We start from the raw sequence: 13901 nt of genomic DNA, 5'->3' as shown, positions 1-13901 counted from the left end.
GACAGAGTTCAGGCAGCCTCTTGGGAAAGGATATTGGGATAAGTGTAACTGCATGTCTGTAAGTTTGACTTGGTGATTGTTGCTGTTTTCTTAATTGGACAGATACTGATGAAAGAAGTGTTAACGCTGAGACTGTCAGCTCCCTCAGCTGCTTTTGCTGACACCATTTAGAGGTTTTGAGTAGCGCTGGGGCACACAGCACCTGTGCTAGGTGGGACCTGTCTTCTCCCAGCTGGGAACACCAAGGTGGATGTTGTAGAGCTTTATTTTCTCACCTTGCTGTGCAAGGCGGCTGAAGCGGGATGCTCCAGAAGCATGTGGCTATGCAGCTCGCCCTTTCTCTAACCAAACTAAGATGTTGCAGTGCCAACAGGCTTTTCACTGTGACTGACCTGAATTTGTATAGGGGTGAAATGTGCAAAGCTCAGTCCAGAAAAGAGATTTGTATACATAGGTGGTTAGGGTTAGGGGAACATTTCCCTTCTCCGCTAAAATCATCGTGTTGTCTTTGTCTTTTTTTGTATGTGATCTAATGGACATGCAGCCAGCGTACCTTTGGAATCATGACACTCTGGAATTTCAAGTGGCCTTTATGGCCAGCAATTCCTCATTTATTCCAGCATAGCATTTGCAGTGCTTCTGGTAGATCTGCTTGAAATTTACCCCCATAATTTGCATACCAGCATACCACCAGCATTTTGGCTAGGACTTTGCTAGAGCAAATGTTGCCAAGAGCATGGCTTCAGATGGGCCATGTTCCTGAGAAGGGGAGGTTTGTGCATCAGCCACAGGCTACTGCATTCAGTTCCTGCTTGTGGCTTGACTTTGAGGCATTGACTTGGATTGGTATGTAGTGTTGAGGTTTGTCCTGACAATATGAGTTGGTTGGGTTTGGTTTTTTTTTCTGCAGAGAAAACTTTGACGTAGTCTTAAAGCACTGAGACATTGGGGCTAACATTTGTTTGGGTGAAGGGATATTTTGGCTGTGGTAGTAATGGAAGGGCTTTAATTCTGGGGTTCATTACTCCCTTTTTCTCAGTGAAAATAAACACCCCTGTTAACCGTGTTCCGGCTTTCAGAGTGGGAAGGATAGGATGTATTCTTGGGAGAGAGGTCACTGGATCAGGTCAGGGGAGCATCAGCTGGGGAGCATGTGTGCAGTGAGTAGGGACTGTACCATGGGAAAAGTGGGCTGGGGGAAAGGGAAGAGCACTGTCCTATGTGCAGCAGAATGAAGCAGGATGTGCAGCATCACACTTTCACTTCTCACTGGGTTTTAACTTCATTTCCTCCTCTTCTGACGTTGCAGTCCATGAGTTGGGATTCACCGTTCAGTGTTTTCTTGGAAAATTTTGAGAGGCTGAATAAAAATGATGTAAATGAGCAATAGTGAAACAAGATTCAGAGCTTTTTGGTGCTGCTTATTGCTGCTGGAGTTCTCTGGTAATCCTAACTTCAGGTGATCAAAAATCTGATATGCCACTGTATTATTAAATGTGATAGTCTCTGCCATTTAAAAGCACGGCATTTTAAGTCTCTCTCACTTGAACCCTCTCAACTTTGTAAGTGTTGTCTAGTTGAGCTGGCAAGTCTTAAAGGAACAACTCAGTTTAATTCTGTCAAAGCACGTACAGGATCAAGTGTCAGGGTATCTCTGACCATGGAAGATATCTTCTACCATAATGGGGAGAGAGAAGCAGTGCTACAGTTCATTTGCCTTGTTGGGCAATTTGCTGCAGGGATTTTAGTCTCTGTAATTACCCCTCTCCCTCTTTCAGTGAAAAGGGGCTGTGTTGGAGGGCTGCCTTCTCTGCAGCATCCGGATATTCTGGTTGCAAGCCTTTACTCCATGGGCAAGTCCTAAGGCTCATTCCTACCTGAAAAGCAGCTTCTATGTTGTTGGCAGCCAAAGATATATCTAATGGACAATGAAGTACCTGAAGTTTCATTTTGCTTTTGGTGGATTCTTCATCTTAAAAAGTAACCTCACACTTCCAGAGGAATTTAAACAGAATTGGCACATGATGTAACTGTTTTTTAAAAAATCCCTGTGTTACATGTGTACTGTATTTATCCCCATTGCTGAATTTGCTTCTCACCTCCAGAGCATCAAAAGCTGCATTTGAAACCCAGAAGAAAGATCCGCTGCATCCACCACTGCCACGCACATCTTCTGCACATTCTGCACCAGTGTCAACCAAAAAGCCCCAAAAGAGACCCAGAAGTGAGAGTAATGCCATGGATAACGCTGACAGGAACAAGAGCGACTACAAGGATCCTTTGTTCTCCAAGCACCAGAAAGTGGAGTCGTCGAATGGTATCAAAGTAGGTATCCATTATAACTGGTGGGATGTTTCCTGTGACCCGTGGGTACTGTGTGATTCTCTTTAGAAACATGCTTTGAGGATATTAAAAAGGAAGGAGGATAAACCAGCCACCAGAGAAAGCTCTTTGAAGCATTTTTGCCCCTTTAATGGCTGTGACCGTATGTTGCTAACCCAAAAGCCTGTGTTGTAACTTCTCTGATGATTATCCATCATTTGTTTGCATCTTACCAGTGAAACATAGTGACAAGGGGTGACCATGTGAAAAGCAAAGGCAAGAGAATCATGGTTATGGTAGTGTTTCTGATGTAGGCAACTGCAAGTACAATAGTGGTATAAAAATTAGTGTGTTCACAAAAAGAAAGAGTGGATTGCTTAAAAATAAGAAACAAACCACCTGTGTGTTTGACTGCAACCTGGGTTAAGGTTTTATAGCTTGCTTACAAAATTGTTAATGATCCTTGCAGCTGGATCTTTGAATTTTTGCATTATAAAATTCAGTTACATTGCTATTTACTGGTTGGTGGCTGGGTGTGTGTGGTCTAGGATGTTGTCATGTGTGTGTTAAGCCAGGCTTCGCATGGTGTGTTAGCTGGTTTCTAACTACTTGCTCTTTCCTGGTGATGTCAGTAGTAATAGAGAATCAGCAATTGCTGTGTGCTTAAGATGGAATTAAGCTGGTATTAAGTCTTACTAGCAGTCAGGTAAGGAGCCAAGTTTCCATTTCTGTTATTGTAGGAGGTGCTGATGAAAAAGGTAAGAAGAGGGGGAGAGCCCGAAGAATAGACTATGCCTGGGACAAACAAGCATTTCTTTTTTTTCTTGATACTTAGGGAAGCCAGGCTTTGGAATTGGTCTAGACGTATCTCTCTAACTAACTTTATCTCTGTGGTTTTTCAGGAATCTGCAGGGAATGTCAGAAATAGATTCGCAGTGCCTTCTTTGCCAAATGCCTTCAAGCCAAGGAGACCTCGACTCAAGTTTGACAAGTAAGTTTTTTGTTTCACACCCCATGTCTGTACTTCCTGAAGTCACCCCACCCTGGCTTCTGCTGCTTAGTAAGCACTTTGGGAAAGAGAGAGAGAGAGGGAGAGATGCCTGAGACCTGCTCTGTACTGCCTTCTCATGTCTGGGACCCACCCACCACAAAGCAAAGGTCTCATTACAACAGTTCTTGGTGTGAGGGAAGCTACTCTGGAAATAACGTACGTTTAACTCTTGAGAGGACGTGTCTCTTGTACCTGCCTACAAGTGATGGGTTTTGATTTGTCTGATTCTTGTTAAGTGGCATACTCCTCTGTGACAAGGTGCTGGGCAGGCAACTGACTTTTTCTTGAGAGGGCATGATTCTCTGCTTGCTCATTTTGTTAGTGCACAGGTGACTCTGTGCCATTTGTATGGTGAATAGATTATCCCAGCGCACAGAAATGCGTATGGTCCAACTTTATCGTCGTTTATGTGTTGATTGAGACCGAGGTCTGTAGAAGCCTTGGTGACCATCTCTCTTGCAAGCCGATAACTGGAACGCAAGCTCTTTCAGTCTGAGATGTGTGTGATACTGCAGAGTTTACTGTATATTTTAATCAAAACGTGTTTGTGGTATTGTACTTGAGGAATGATAGGAGATCACGTAACTACTATTTTAGCAGGGGAGCGAAGAAGTAAATTTGGCCACGTAGTAGCCCAACCTTCAGTGTCTTTCATTTCAAAATGTAGGTTTTCAATCTTATTCTAATACACGTTTTTTTTAAGAAATCATTTTTATCTGTGCATTCAGCTGTTTTTGAATGTACAGACAACATTCTCTTAGAGACTATTATAGTTGTAATCTGTGTTTGATAAGGCTGTAACAGGCTTACCAAAAAAGGATGTTTGGACTCATAGCATCCTCTAGATGTGAAGGTTAAACTGATAATTAACCTACCCTTTTTCTCTGTTTTCTGTTTCTTCTCTCTCAGTCCCCAATCCAGACAGCATCCAGTGGAGTATTACATGGACGAGGCCAAGAGGCTGAAGCACAAAGCTGATAAAATGGTAAGTCCTGGCCCTGTGCTAGAAATGCCAACCAGCTCTTGCATTTGGACCTGATACCTGCATGCATGTGAGTAAGATTTGCGGGCTAACATTACATCCGTACTCCGTACCTGGAGTATGTTCAGTTCATGTGGGGAGGCTGTCTTTATTTGCCAAATGTTCAGACATTGCATTTTGTTATAAACACATCTAGAGAATGTGCCTAGAGGATAGGATTCAGATCCTACATCCTCTGAGGTTAGCAGGCCTGTTTGCTTTGCAGAACTATCACAAAGTCCTTGGAAGGTAGATGGAACAGTTTTAAGACAGTTTACTCTGCAATGTCAGGATCTGACAGTAATTGTATTGCTGGTGAACGAGACTTGGAAGTGTCCTATGCAATGTAACTGGCTTTTTCTGCCATGTGCTGTTTAACAGCATGCATGGGTGAACACAGTTTTTTGCTAATTATATATGGCTCAGTCAGATAATGTATATTTGCTACTTGTCACTTACCTGTGAAAACAAATGAGGGAATACTGCGGTGGGAAGGCCCCATCTGCCTCTCACAAGGCAGGCCTCCAAGACCAGACAGTAATATCCAAAAAATGTGAAGATAATGGTTTCCTTGAGTAACTTATTGAACAAGAGGAAGAAATACGAATAGCCAGAGCACACAAAGCTGATGACTGGGACCACATGAGAGGTTCTGCAGAGGACCCTTTAATTATCACCCAGAGGCCTGACTTGCATCTTTTTCTTTCTTCAAATCCTGCCTAACTAGGGAGAAAAAAGGTATTCAGGTACACTGGAGAGAAGTAGTTTTTGTCGTAGTCTAAAAATGAGAATTTTCTTCCCAATAGACCAGCAAGACTGCAAGGGCCTATCAGTACCTAGATGCTGCCCTTTCCTTCATTGCATATGGGATTGCCTTGGAATCGGATGCAACAGCACCAAAATCAGCTTACAGCATAGTCAGCGACACCATAGAGCTCATCAAGTAAGCATTTTTCAAAGTGTGATGATTAGGCATTGCGTCTGGAGGGGAAGAGTTAATTGCATTGCTCGTTTGCGACTGTGGCAGCTCTGGATTCCCACCATGGAGCAGAGTTTGGGTTGCTGTACAAGCACAAGACAGACAGACCATCCATAGGCACCAAAGACGTCCTTTGAAATGTTTCAGCATTGCTTATCAGAAGAAGTAGGCACCATGTCCTCCTCAGCATTTGAGCCTTGCAGCTGAGGTACGCCGGAGGACACTGGTTATGACAGCTAAGGACACGAAGGAAGTTTTATTTTATCCAGATCTAAAAAAAGTTACTTTTGTGTGTGAGCTCAGGAGTATTTCAGTTTAAAAAAGCAAAGCAGCAGTTTAGTGCGTGGAAGAACGCTTTGTACCCCAAAAGTCTTGCAGCTTGATTGAAGGCAGATTTTCCTGGCTTGTCCCATGTGCCTTTCTACCAGTATGCTTTATTGGGGTTTCTTTCAGCAACTGTCCCCATTTAGTTTCACAGCCATAGTAGGTAGTATGACACATACGGGCAGCGCAACCCAAGGAACCATGTATTGGATAGAAGAGAAACAGGTATCAGTTTATTCATATTGAAATTACAGGTTATGTGTGTGGTTTTGAAAACTGATTTGACGTAGAGCTGAAACAGCTGTCTGTGGTTTTTTTGTGGTAGGCTTCAAACTTTTTGCATTACATTGTTTGCTTTCTGGTCTTGACGGACTGTAGTTCTAAGATGCTGTTGAGGCTTTGTTTTCAAAAAGGCGATTTGCTTGTTCGCTTTTTGTGAAAAGAAATGTGTCCCCTAAGATGTCTGTCCTGTCCAGAAACACTTGAATTAATATTTCACCTTCAGTAGTGGTGGCGCCTTTTCTGAGCCCCAGGACTGTAGGTGGGCCCCCAGGGGGCATCTACTTGTAGAGGTCTTGCCCTTTAATCAGTCAGTGTAAGAGGAGAGTGAGTCACTTAAGGAAGCCACATCTGTTCCCACTGCGTGGAAAACAAGGCATTTGGAGACACAGTCCTCTGCTCAAGATCATACAAAGCACTTGGTGCCAGGACTAAGAACTTAGGGCAGATTTCCTGACTTTGGGGACCAGTGTTTGAGATAACAGCATGCACTGGTTTTTCATAAACAGTAGGACTTCAGTGCACCGACGGCTGACAGGATTCTTTTATTTAAACAAAAAAATGTTTATTTTGTTTCCTTAGATTCACCATGACATTGAAATTCGTTGTGGAAGCCACAGCAACTTCATATGACAAAATCTTTGCCGTGTTATGGTGCGTAACTTTTTCTGTGCCGCCTTATTCTGTTTTTAGACTTGATAGAGTGGAAAACCCATTACTTTCAGGGGCAAGGGAGTTAAGTGGGAATCAAAGAGTTCTGCAAGGGGAAAAAAAAAGCACAATATAAAAGCCAGAGTGAACCTGGAACATCTCTAAAGTGAGCTGGGACATCACAAGGGACCACACATTGAAGGCACAGGCTCTAAAATTTGATCTGCTGGTAACCTGAGAGTGCATAAGGGCTTTCACCTAAGGTGAAAGAATGCGATTTGGCTGCCTGTGTTTGAGCCGTGTAACTGAAGCTGTAGCTGAACATAGCGGAGGCACTTTGGGATGGGGGCTTACTCAGCCTGTGGCACCTCTTTAAGAGGCTGGGCACCTGTTTATATAGAAGACCAGCCATAGCCCTTCCTTGGTGGGGTTGTTTTTTTTTTCCCCTTGCAATTTTTTTACACTTTTTTTTTTTTTTTTTTTTTTTTAAGATGAGCAGAAGAGGGAGAAATTCTGAGCTTTCTTGACTTTGCAGTCCAGCTGAGGTGTGCCTGCCTCTGTCCCACAAGGCTGATGACTGCTGGGCAGGCCAGCAGGCACAGACACTGACACTTGTGTGTGTTTCTGTTCACAGCCTGCGCTGCCAGGCCATTCTGCACATGGCACTGTTCCGTTACAAAAAAGAGATTGTACTGAAGGACTGCAAGATCCTGAATGACTACTTCAAGGTAGGGCACATGTATTACTAAGCTGCCAGCTGGGTGGCTGTGGTGATTACTGATGTTGGCTGAATAGCTCAGACTTAACAAGAGTTCTGTTCCTTGTTGCAGACTTCTTCCAAATTAACACAAGCACCTTGTTCATATGCTGCAAGGTAAGATTTGAAAATACATTTGCTGTAATGTGTCTATAAGGGCATGAGTGAGAACAGTAGCCAACGTGTTTGAGTTGCAAGCTGCTTTTGAGAGTGCTTCACCACACACACTTTCTTGCCACCTGAAAACATACTGTTAGGGGGCATCAGTATGGTTTTGGTTTCTCTTGCCTGTCTTTTCTTGTAGGAAAGAGTGGGGCTTTTTGTTAGGTGGCCCAGAGTTGCTGTGTATCAGGCAGAGCAGTTCTCCACCAGAGGAGCAAGGAAGATGTCACCATTTGCTGTTTCAGAGTCCCTGTTGTTTTCATCTTTGTTCTGTTAGAGGTCCCTTGAGACTTAACGGGATACCACCCCCAGCTCCCTGGCCACTGTCCAGTAGGATTATGCCTTCACCCTGCAGTAGCATAACTTTGAGGTGATACTTCAGTATTTTCTCTTTAGCTCAGTTGCCAATTAAGAAAAAGAAACTCATTTTCTAATTCATGAGTTACTGAGTATTTTGTCCTTTCTGTGTATCTGCTGCAGTGTTGCTGTGTATGTGGCAGCAAAAGTAAAAGGCAAGCTGTCGTTTAAGTGTTTGATGACCCAGGGCCCAGCAGACTCTGCCTGTGTTTTAATTACAATGAGTAAAAAAAAGTTTGTGTCCTGTGGTAATTGCATTTGACAGATAGTTACCCAGCTCCACATCTGTCCCTTTTAAACTCTGCGGTTGAGGGAGGTTTATTTGGTCTTCAGTAGTGATGCTGAAATTCCAGTTATTTTTCTGCCGCCTTGCACATTACAGTTTATTGGGAGCTAAATGGGTCTCCCAAGAGCAGTGGTGGAAGCCCTCCACACCAGTGACTAAAATTAGGTTGGTTGAAGTGGTGGGGGTGAAGTGATATGATGAAGCCAGCTTGTGTCTGGGAGGTGGGCAGCTGACCGCATTTAGCTTCCCTAGGACTATAAATAAGTGTGTGTAGGCTGACCTGGCTGCTTTGACTAGCCGTCAGAAAGCTCCAGCCCCCACAGGTGGAGAGCTTCACTGTGCCTGAAATGGAAGTCATTAGGAAAAAATATCTAGATAATCTGGTGAAGGCTTTCACAAGTAGGTTTAGATTTTGAAAGGTGGACGGGTGTCCCTTTCTGATGTCTGGTCCCACATTTTCTTTTGTTTAGGGGAGTCCTAGAGTCACAAATTCCTTCAAGTGCAAGGCCAAGGTTTTTGAAGTTAAGTTACTTGTTACGTAGCTGAACACATCTTGATTTTTCAACACTTTGCTCCTGCAGGCCTGGATGATACCAGCTAGCTCCTGGCATAAGACTGTCTTGTGGCAAGGCTTGTAACTCTGAAGTTAAACAAACGTTCGTGACTGTGTTTCTTTCTCCTGCAGAAGCACAGGCATGCCTTCTCCTCCTCCAATGCCTTCCCCTGCCAGTTCTGTGAGTTCTCAGCCTGCATCGAAAGTTAGCAACCACAGTGGCAACAGCACTGGCTCTTCAGTCACTGTCCCCTCTTACGTCCCAAGCACCACTTATTCCTACGTCAACATCACTTCCTGTGTCCTCTATGCCTATAATATTTGGGAACAGGCTGATGAACTGGCCAGGAAGAATAAGGGTAAGTTTTTGTCCTCTGTCTTTTCTGTTTCATGTGTTGTGGTTGTATGTATGCAAATCCTAACGCTTAGTGTAGCAAATGCCATACCTAAAGATCATAGCATTAAATATGTTGAAATAGACATTTTTCATATTGACAGATTACTGGCAGAGGTCCTTGATGGTGATATATTGATGAGTGTTCCAATTAAAAGGTTGTCTTGGCATCCTCAAACGTCTAAGAGCTTAGGGATGAGGGTATCAAGTACAGGAAACCAGCCAGCTTGCTTCATAGTAACACAAGAAGCATGGGGTTTTTCCCCTTTGGGGTGCTTAGTTTTTCTGAGTTGGTTCACCTTTGTTAAAAGCAGCTTTTTGGCCTGTAGCCTTGTGTTTCAGTTTTTGTCAAACTTCCAGGTAGTTTTGTCTTGAAAACGGTGGAACTGCCTACTCTCCTAACTGAGAAGCTGAGCAGCACTTGAATTGGAGTCCTTGCTGGGCACTGGTCATGTATTTGCCAGTAACATTTCCTAAAATTGCTGCTACTTTTTTTTTATTTTACAGTTTTGCTGTTAAAAATGTCGTATTGTGCTGTGGTACAAGCAGTGGTGAATAAGCAAAAGCCCTAGAGTGGGTCCGGTTCAGTCTGCGACCTGCCAATCCCACGTGGCATTTGCAGTGTCATTTTTCATAAAACTCAAGTTTTGTGAGTTACTGTGGGCAAAGGGATGTATTGGCACAATCTGTCGGCAAACTTTTAAAAGAAAATAAGCACGATATGCCTGGCTGAATTGTTGGAGGGCTGTAAAAATACTCATGCTGAGCCAGCTGCTGAAATTCAAAAGGCTTTGCAAGTCACCTTTGAATAGAGCAACTCCAGTTGTTGGCTGTCCTCTGAGCAAATCTGTGCTCGCAGCAGCAATTCATGTGTAGTGTTTTGGATTATATCCCCAAAAGGCTGATAAGACTGTCACGTAGAAGGAGCGGTGCATGCTGCTGGTAAGCCACAGGAGTAAGTCATGGAGGAAAGCCTGTGGCAGGGCAGCCTGAGCAGAATCTTGCAGAAATGCAAAACCTGCTCTGTGTTGCCGTTTTAATGTAGGGAAACGATGACTGGGGTAGTAAATACTCCCAGGGGAGTGGATCTGTGCAGGAGGACGGTAAATACTCATGTAGGCTTGGCAGTTGTTGTCACCTTCCAGGACAGTGGAGGAGTTTCAGAACTGGAACTTGTTGACGTTCAGTGTAAGATACAGATGCAAAGAGGTACGGAAGATGAGTACTTAAAACTAAAAAAAAAAGGCCACATCCTTGATTTTTGTATGCAATTCACAGGACATAAGAAGAGGAAGAAAAAGCAGTGGCCTTCAGCTATCGAGTTCCCTTAAACAAGGAAGTCTGAAGCTAGTGAAAAGCAGTTAGTTGTAACTGATGTCCAGGTCACTTGTGCAGAGCTGAAGTGCTTTCTGGTGGGTCCATAACCAGGTGCTTCCAGGGCAGGACCCAGCTCCTTGCCCTAATTCAGAGCAGCCCCATGGATCATGAGGCTGTAACAGGTTGTCTTCTAGCCTCTTATCTTCCACAGCGAGGACAAGCTGAGGTTGCATGTGAAGTCACTCATGAGGTACATATGAAGTTACTCTCCTTTCACACAGTGCTGTGGTCACAGATCAGATTATCTTCTATTTGCTCAGGCAGGGGCTTTGGACTCTCTGTCTCTACTTACAGCTCTTCTGTTTCCCATGGAGGGAATGGATACCTGTTTTGTAAACAAAAGCAGGAGAATCAAGGGAAGTGTGTTCTGTGCTTCTGAATTGGGAAGTATTAGCATGAAAGTGTTGTGCACTCTTGCTTCTGAAGAGTTCCTTGCACAGCCAAGCAGAAGTTTTCAGCCTCCAGGTTCAATTTGTGTGTGTAATAATTTAAAAAAAAATAAATAATAATGCTGAGAACAACCAGTTTCTGCAAAGGTACTTGTCAACACAGTTGAGGTTGGAGGGACTGGGTGGGACAAGCCCATGTCACTGGAAGGCAAGTCATGCAAGAATGTCTAGGAAAGGTTACTGGAAAGGAATAGGTGCGATAATTTCCCATCGCTTGCTGTCACCTGCACGGAAGATTGCCAGCACAGAGCAGGGTGCCTGCCAGCACCTCCCAGTGGGTTCAGATATGCTGCAAGAGCCGTCTCCTGCCTGTGTGGGAGGAGGAATGCGGTGCCTAAGTTGGTGGCAGGCTAGGAGGACTCTGTTAAATTCACCTGATGTGCCCAGCCATAAGCAACCCAAATCAAAGCTGTATAGCCTGGCAAGCTGTACACATTTTTAAATCTATTCAAGTTGAGAAATGATGTCTTCAGAGTTTGAGGACGGATGAAGGAAAGGGGCCAGCCTGACGACAGCTGTGTGTGTTTCCAGGCATTGCTCAGAAAGATACTCAGATTTGGCCTGTTTAAAATCTGGGGGAAGCACACGGCAGGGTCTGGGGTGTGAACACCCAAACTTTCCCCACGTAGCATGGAGTCTCGATGTCATTTTAAAGCAAGCGCTTGAGGAGGTGGTTCAGTGTGTGTACGCATGTGTGAGTACTTTTTCTTTTCGTGCGCTGCCTAGTGTGCTTGTTAACACTTCCTAGGCTTCCAATATTGCTGAGCTCTCCGCGTTAGCAATGTGTTTGACGGGACTTGCCGACTGACAGTGCACTGCTGTTGTCGCTCCTCGCTGTCAGACATGCCTGTTGCTTGAAACCAACAAATGTTTTCTCTTTCCCTCCCCTTTTTTCCAGAGTTTTTTGCTGAACTCAGCTCAGTGACCTGCACTCTGACACTGAGCAGCCACATGACCGAACTGATACACTACGTTAGACAGGGTTTACACTGGCTGAGACTGGAAACAACTGCGCCTTCAACTGGTGCTTCAGGTGATTAAGTACCTTTAACTTCTTTGCACTTTTGAAACCTCATAAACAGTTGCATTTGTTGAATTTGTTGGATACAAAGCACCTGCAAGGGAAAATAAAAGGTGGAAGGGATCTGGTTACACTGGAAAGACTTTAAACTGTGTTTTCAGGGTAGCGTTTTGCTGCCTTGAAAAAGAAGAGATGGAGGAAAGCCTCAGCATTGATGGCACCTTCCTTTAAAACAACGAAGTGCAATGAATTGTCTGAATGGCCTAATGTATTGATGGTCTATAAACATTTCTATTATGAATAACCAGCAGGACACTAATCACACGTGAAGAAGTGCCGACAAGAAGGAAATCTGCCTCCAGAAGTTATTATGCAACATCCCACAGTCTGCAACAGTTGTGTTCCTGGAAGATGTGTTTTTTTGCAAGCACAGATGCAATCTTTGGTGTCTTTGTTCCTGAGATGGCAAGTAGCAACCCCATAGGATCGAACAATGTTCTGTTACAATAAAAACAAAAAAGTTGTCTGCCTTGCCTGCTTTCCAGCCTCACCCTCTTGCATTTGTCCACCAGCTGCTGTCCTGAGAATAGAGAGAAGCCACTGCGTTCAGTGCTGCAAGTTCACTTTCTAAGCCATCGCTGCTTTGGTCCTCTTCCTTGCCATGCGCTCATGCACACACATGTCCTTAGCACTTGAACTGTGTTCCTTGAGGTTTTGTTTGGTTTAAGCCTTGTAAGTGTAAGCCAAACACAGTTGGGGTGGCAAAGTGACCAGGTGTGGCTGGAAACAGCTCTGCCTCTCTTCTGTGGTGGAGGGACGTCACTCCCCTGAGGGCTGAGTGTGTGGTTGCTTTTTGTCATTTTGGTGGGTGGAGGTGGACAGCTGTACTGGGTCACTGTGATTGCTTGGACGTTGTTCTGAGAGCTGACATGGGGAGGAATCACTTCTGTTTAAGGAGGGACTGAGTGGTTGAACGCGGAATATAAGACAAATTTTGCATTTGGATATTTGCCTGCAACCGTTGCTGTTCTCACTGAATATCTAAGAGCAGGATTCGGTACCAAAACAAAGCATCCTTCATGTGGGAGGTGTCTCATGGGCTCTTTCTCAACCAAACTACAGGATGGGCCCAGCAACTTGGAAACCTGTCAAGGGAACACAGAAGGGAATAATTAGCTATTTGCAAGCATTTTATCCTTGTCAGGAGCTGCATTTTTGAAATTGTGATTTTGCAGGTAACAGTAACGGTGAAGGCAGCATCCACGGCATTCATGTATTCAGTAAGATGCTACCCTTCTCTACCCAAAGATTTCCTGTTGTGTGACAGCAGTGTCCTGCCATCCTCCTATCTAGTAGTGTGCCTTAGCCCTCTGGTCCCCTCTTGCATCCCTTGCCCTGTCTCTGACAGACCCATGGGAGTGGTGAAGAGAAGGGTGGTATCCCAAAATAATTGTGCTTACAGGGAAGAATTTAGCTCCCTTTTCCACGTAATTTCAGGATGGAGGAACAGGCCTGCACATGTGCGGCGGGTGCCTCCTTTGTAAAATACCTGCTCGCGGTTTTGAGGCTCATGAAAATGGATGGTAGTAAATATCAGCAAAAGGTCTGCGTTTCCAAAAGTAGTTTCTGTAGAAATGGCCCCTGCCGTAGGGAAGCCAGGAGTCATCTTGTCTCTGGGAGAAGCTGGTGGGAGCGTGCTGTGGCTCTGCCTAGTCCCGAGCACAAGGGAGCTCTCCTCTTGCCTCCCCCGGTAGTGCAGGACCACTGGGATCCTGGCTGGGTCTTCCCACACCTTCAAGAGACTGTATTTTTATGTTCACTTTATTAAAAGCCTTAGTGTATTTCAGGGATAACCTGTCCTAACCAGTGGAAGGAAGGTCCACGTCCCCGCCCCCACCCCCTCCCCGTTTTACCTATC

General features: G+C 44.6%; 1 protein-coding gene across 4 annotated transcripts in view; it reads left to right on the top strand.

Annotated features, from left to right (window-relative positions):
* The window catches only part of AFF1 (ALF transcription elongation factor 1), a 99020-nt gene extending 86513 nt beyond the window's left edge, over positions 1-12507 (top strand). For 3 of the 4 annotated variants that reach the window (XM_027813031.2, XM_055701018.1, XM_027813032.2), the window contains 10 exons: positions 2106-2325; positions 3225-3313; positions 4283-4358; positions 5201-5337; positions 6559-6630; positions 7262-7355; positions 7458-7501; positions 8875-9101; positions 11861-11995; positions 12292-12507. In XM_027813031.2, the coding sequence (XP_027668832.2) occupies positions 2106-2325; positions 3225-3313; positions 4283-4358; positions 5201-5337; positions 6559-6630; positions 7262-7355; positions 7458-7501; positions 8875-9101; positions 11861-11995; positions 12292-12302 (1105 nt within the window). In that variant the 3' untranslated portion in view covers positions 12303-12507. The remainder of the gene's footprint in view (positions 1-2105; positions 2326-3224; positions 3314-4282; positions 4359-5200; positions 5338-6558; positions 6631-7261; positions 7356-7457; positions 7502-8874; positions 9102-11860; positions 11996-12291) is intronic. The other variant, XM_055701005.1, reaches the window with a different exon arrangement.
* Positions 12508-13901: the final 1394 nt, after the last annotated feature.

The sequence above is a fragment of the Falco cherrug genome, chromosome 1, assembly GCF_023634085.1.
Source record: "Falco cherrug isolate bFalChe1 chromosome 1, bFalChe1.pri, whole genome shotgun sequence".
Lineage (NCBI taxonomy): Eukaryota > Metazoa > Chordata > Aves > Falconiformes > Falconidae > Falco > Falco cherrug.
The sequence above is the reverse complement of the archived record's forward strand: the minus strand, read 5'-3'. Positions and strand labels throughout refer to the sequence as shown.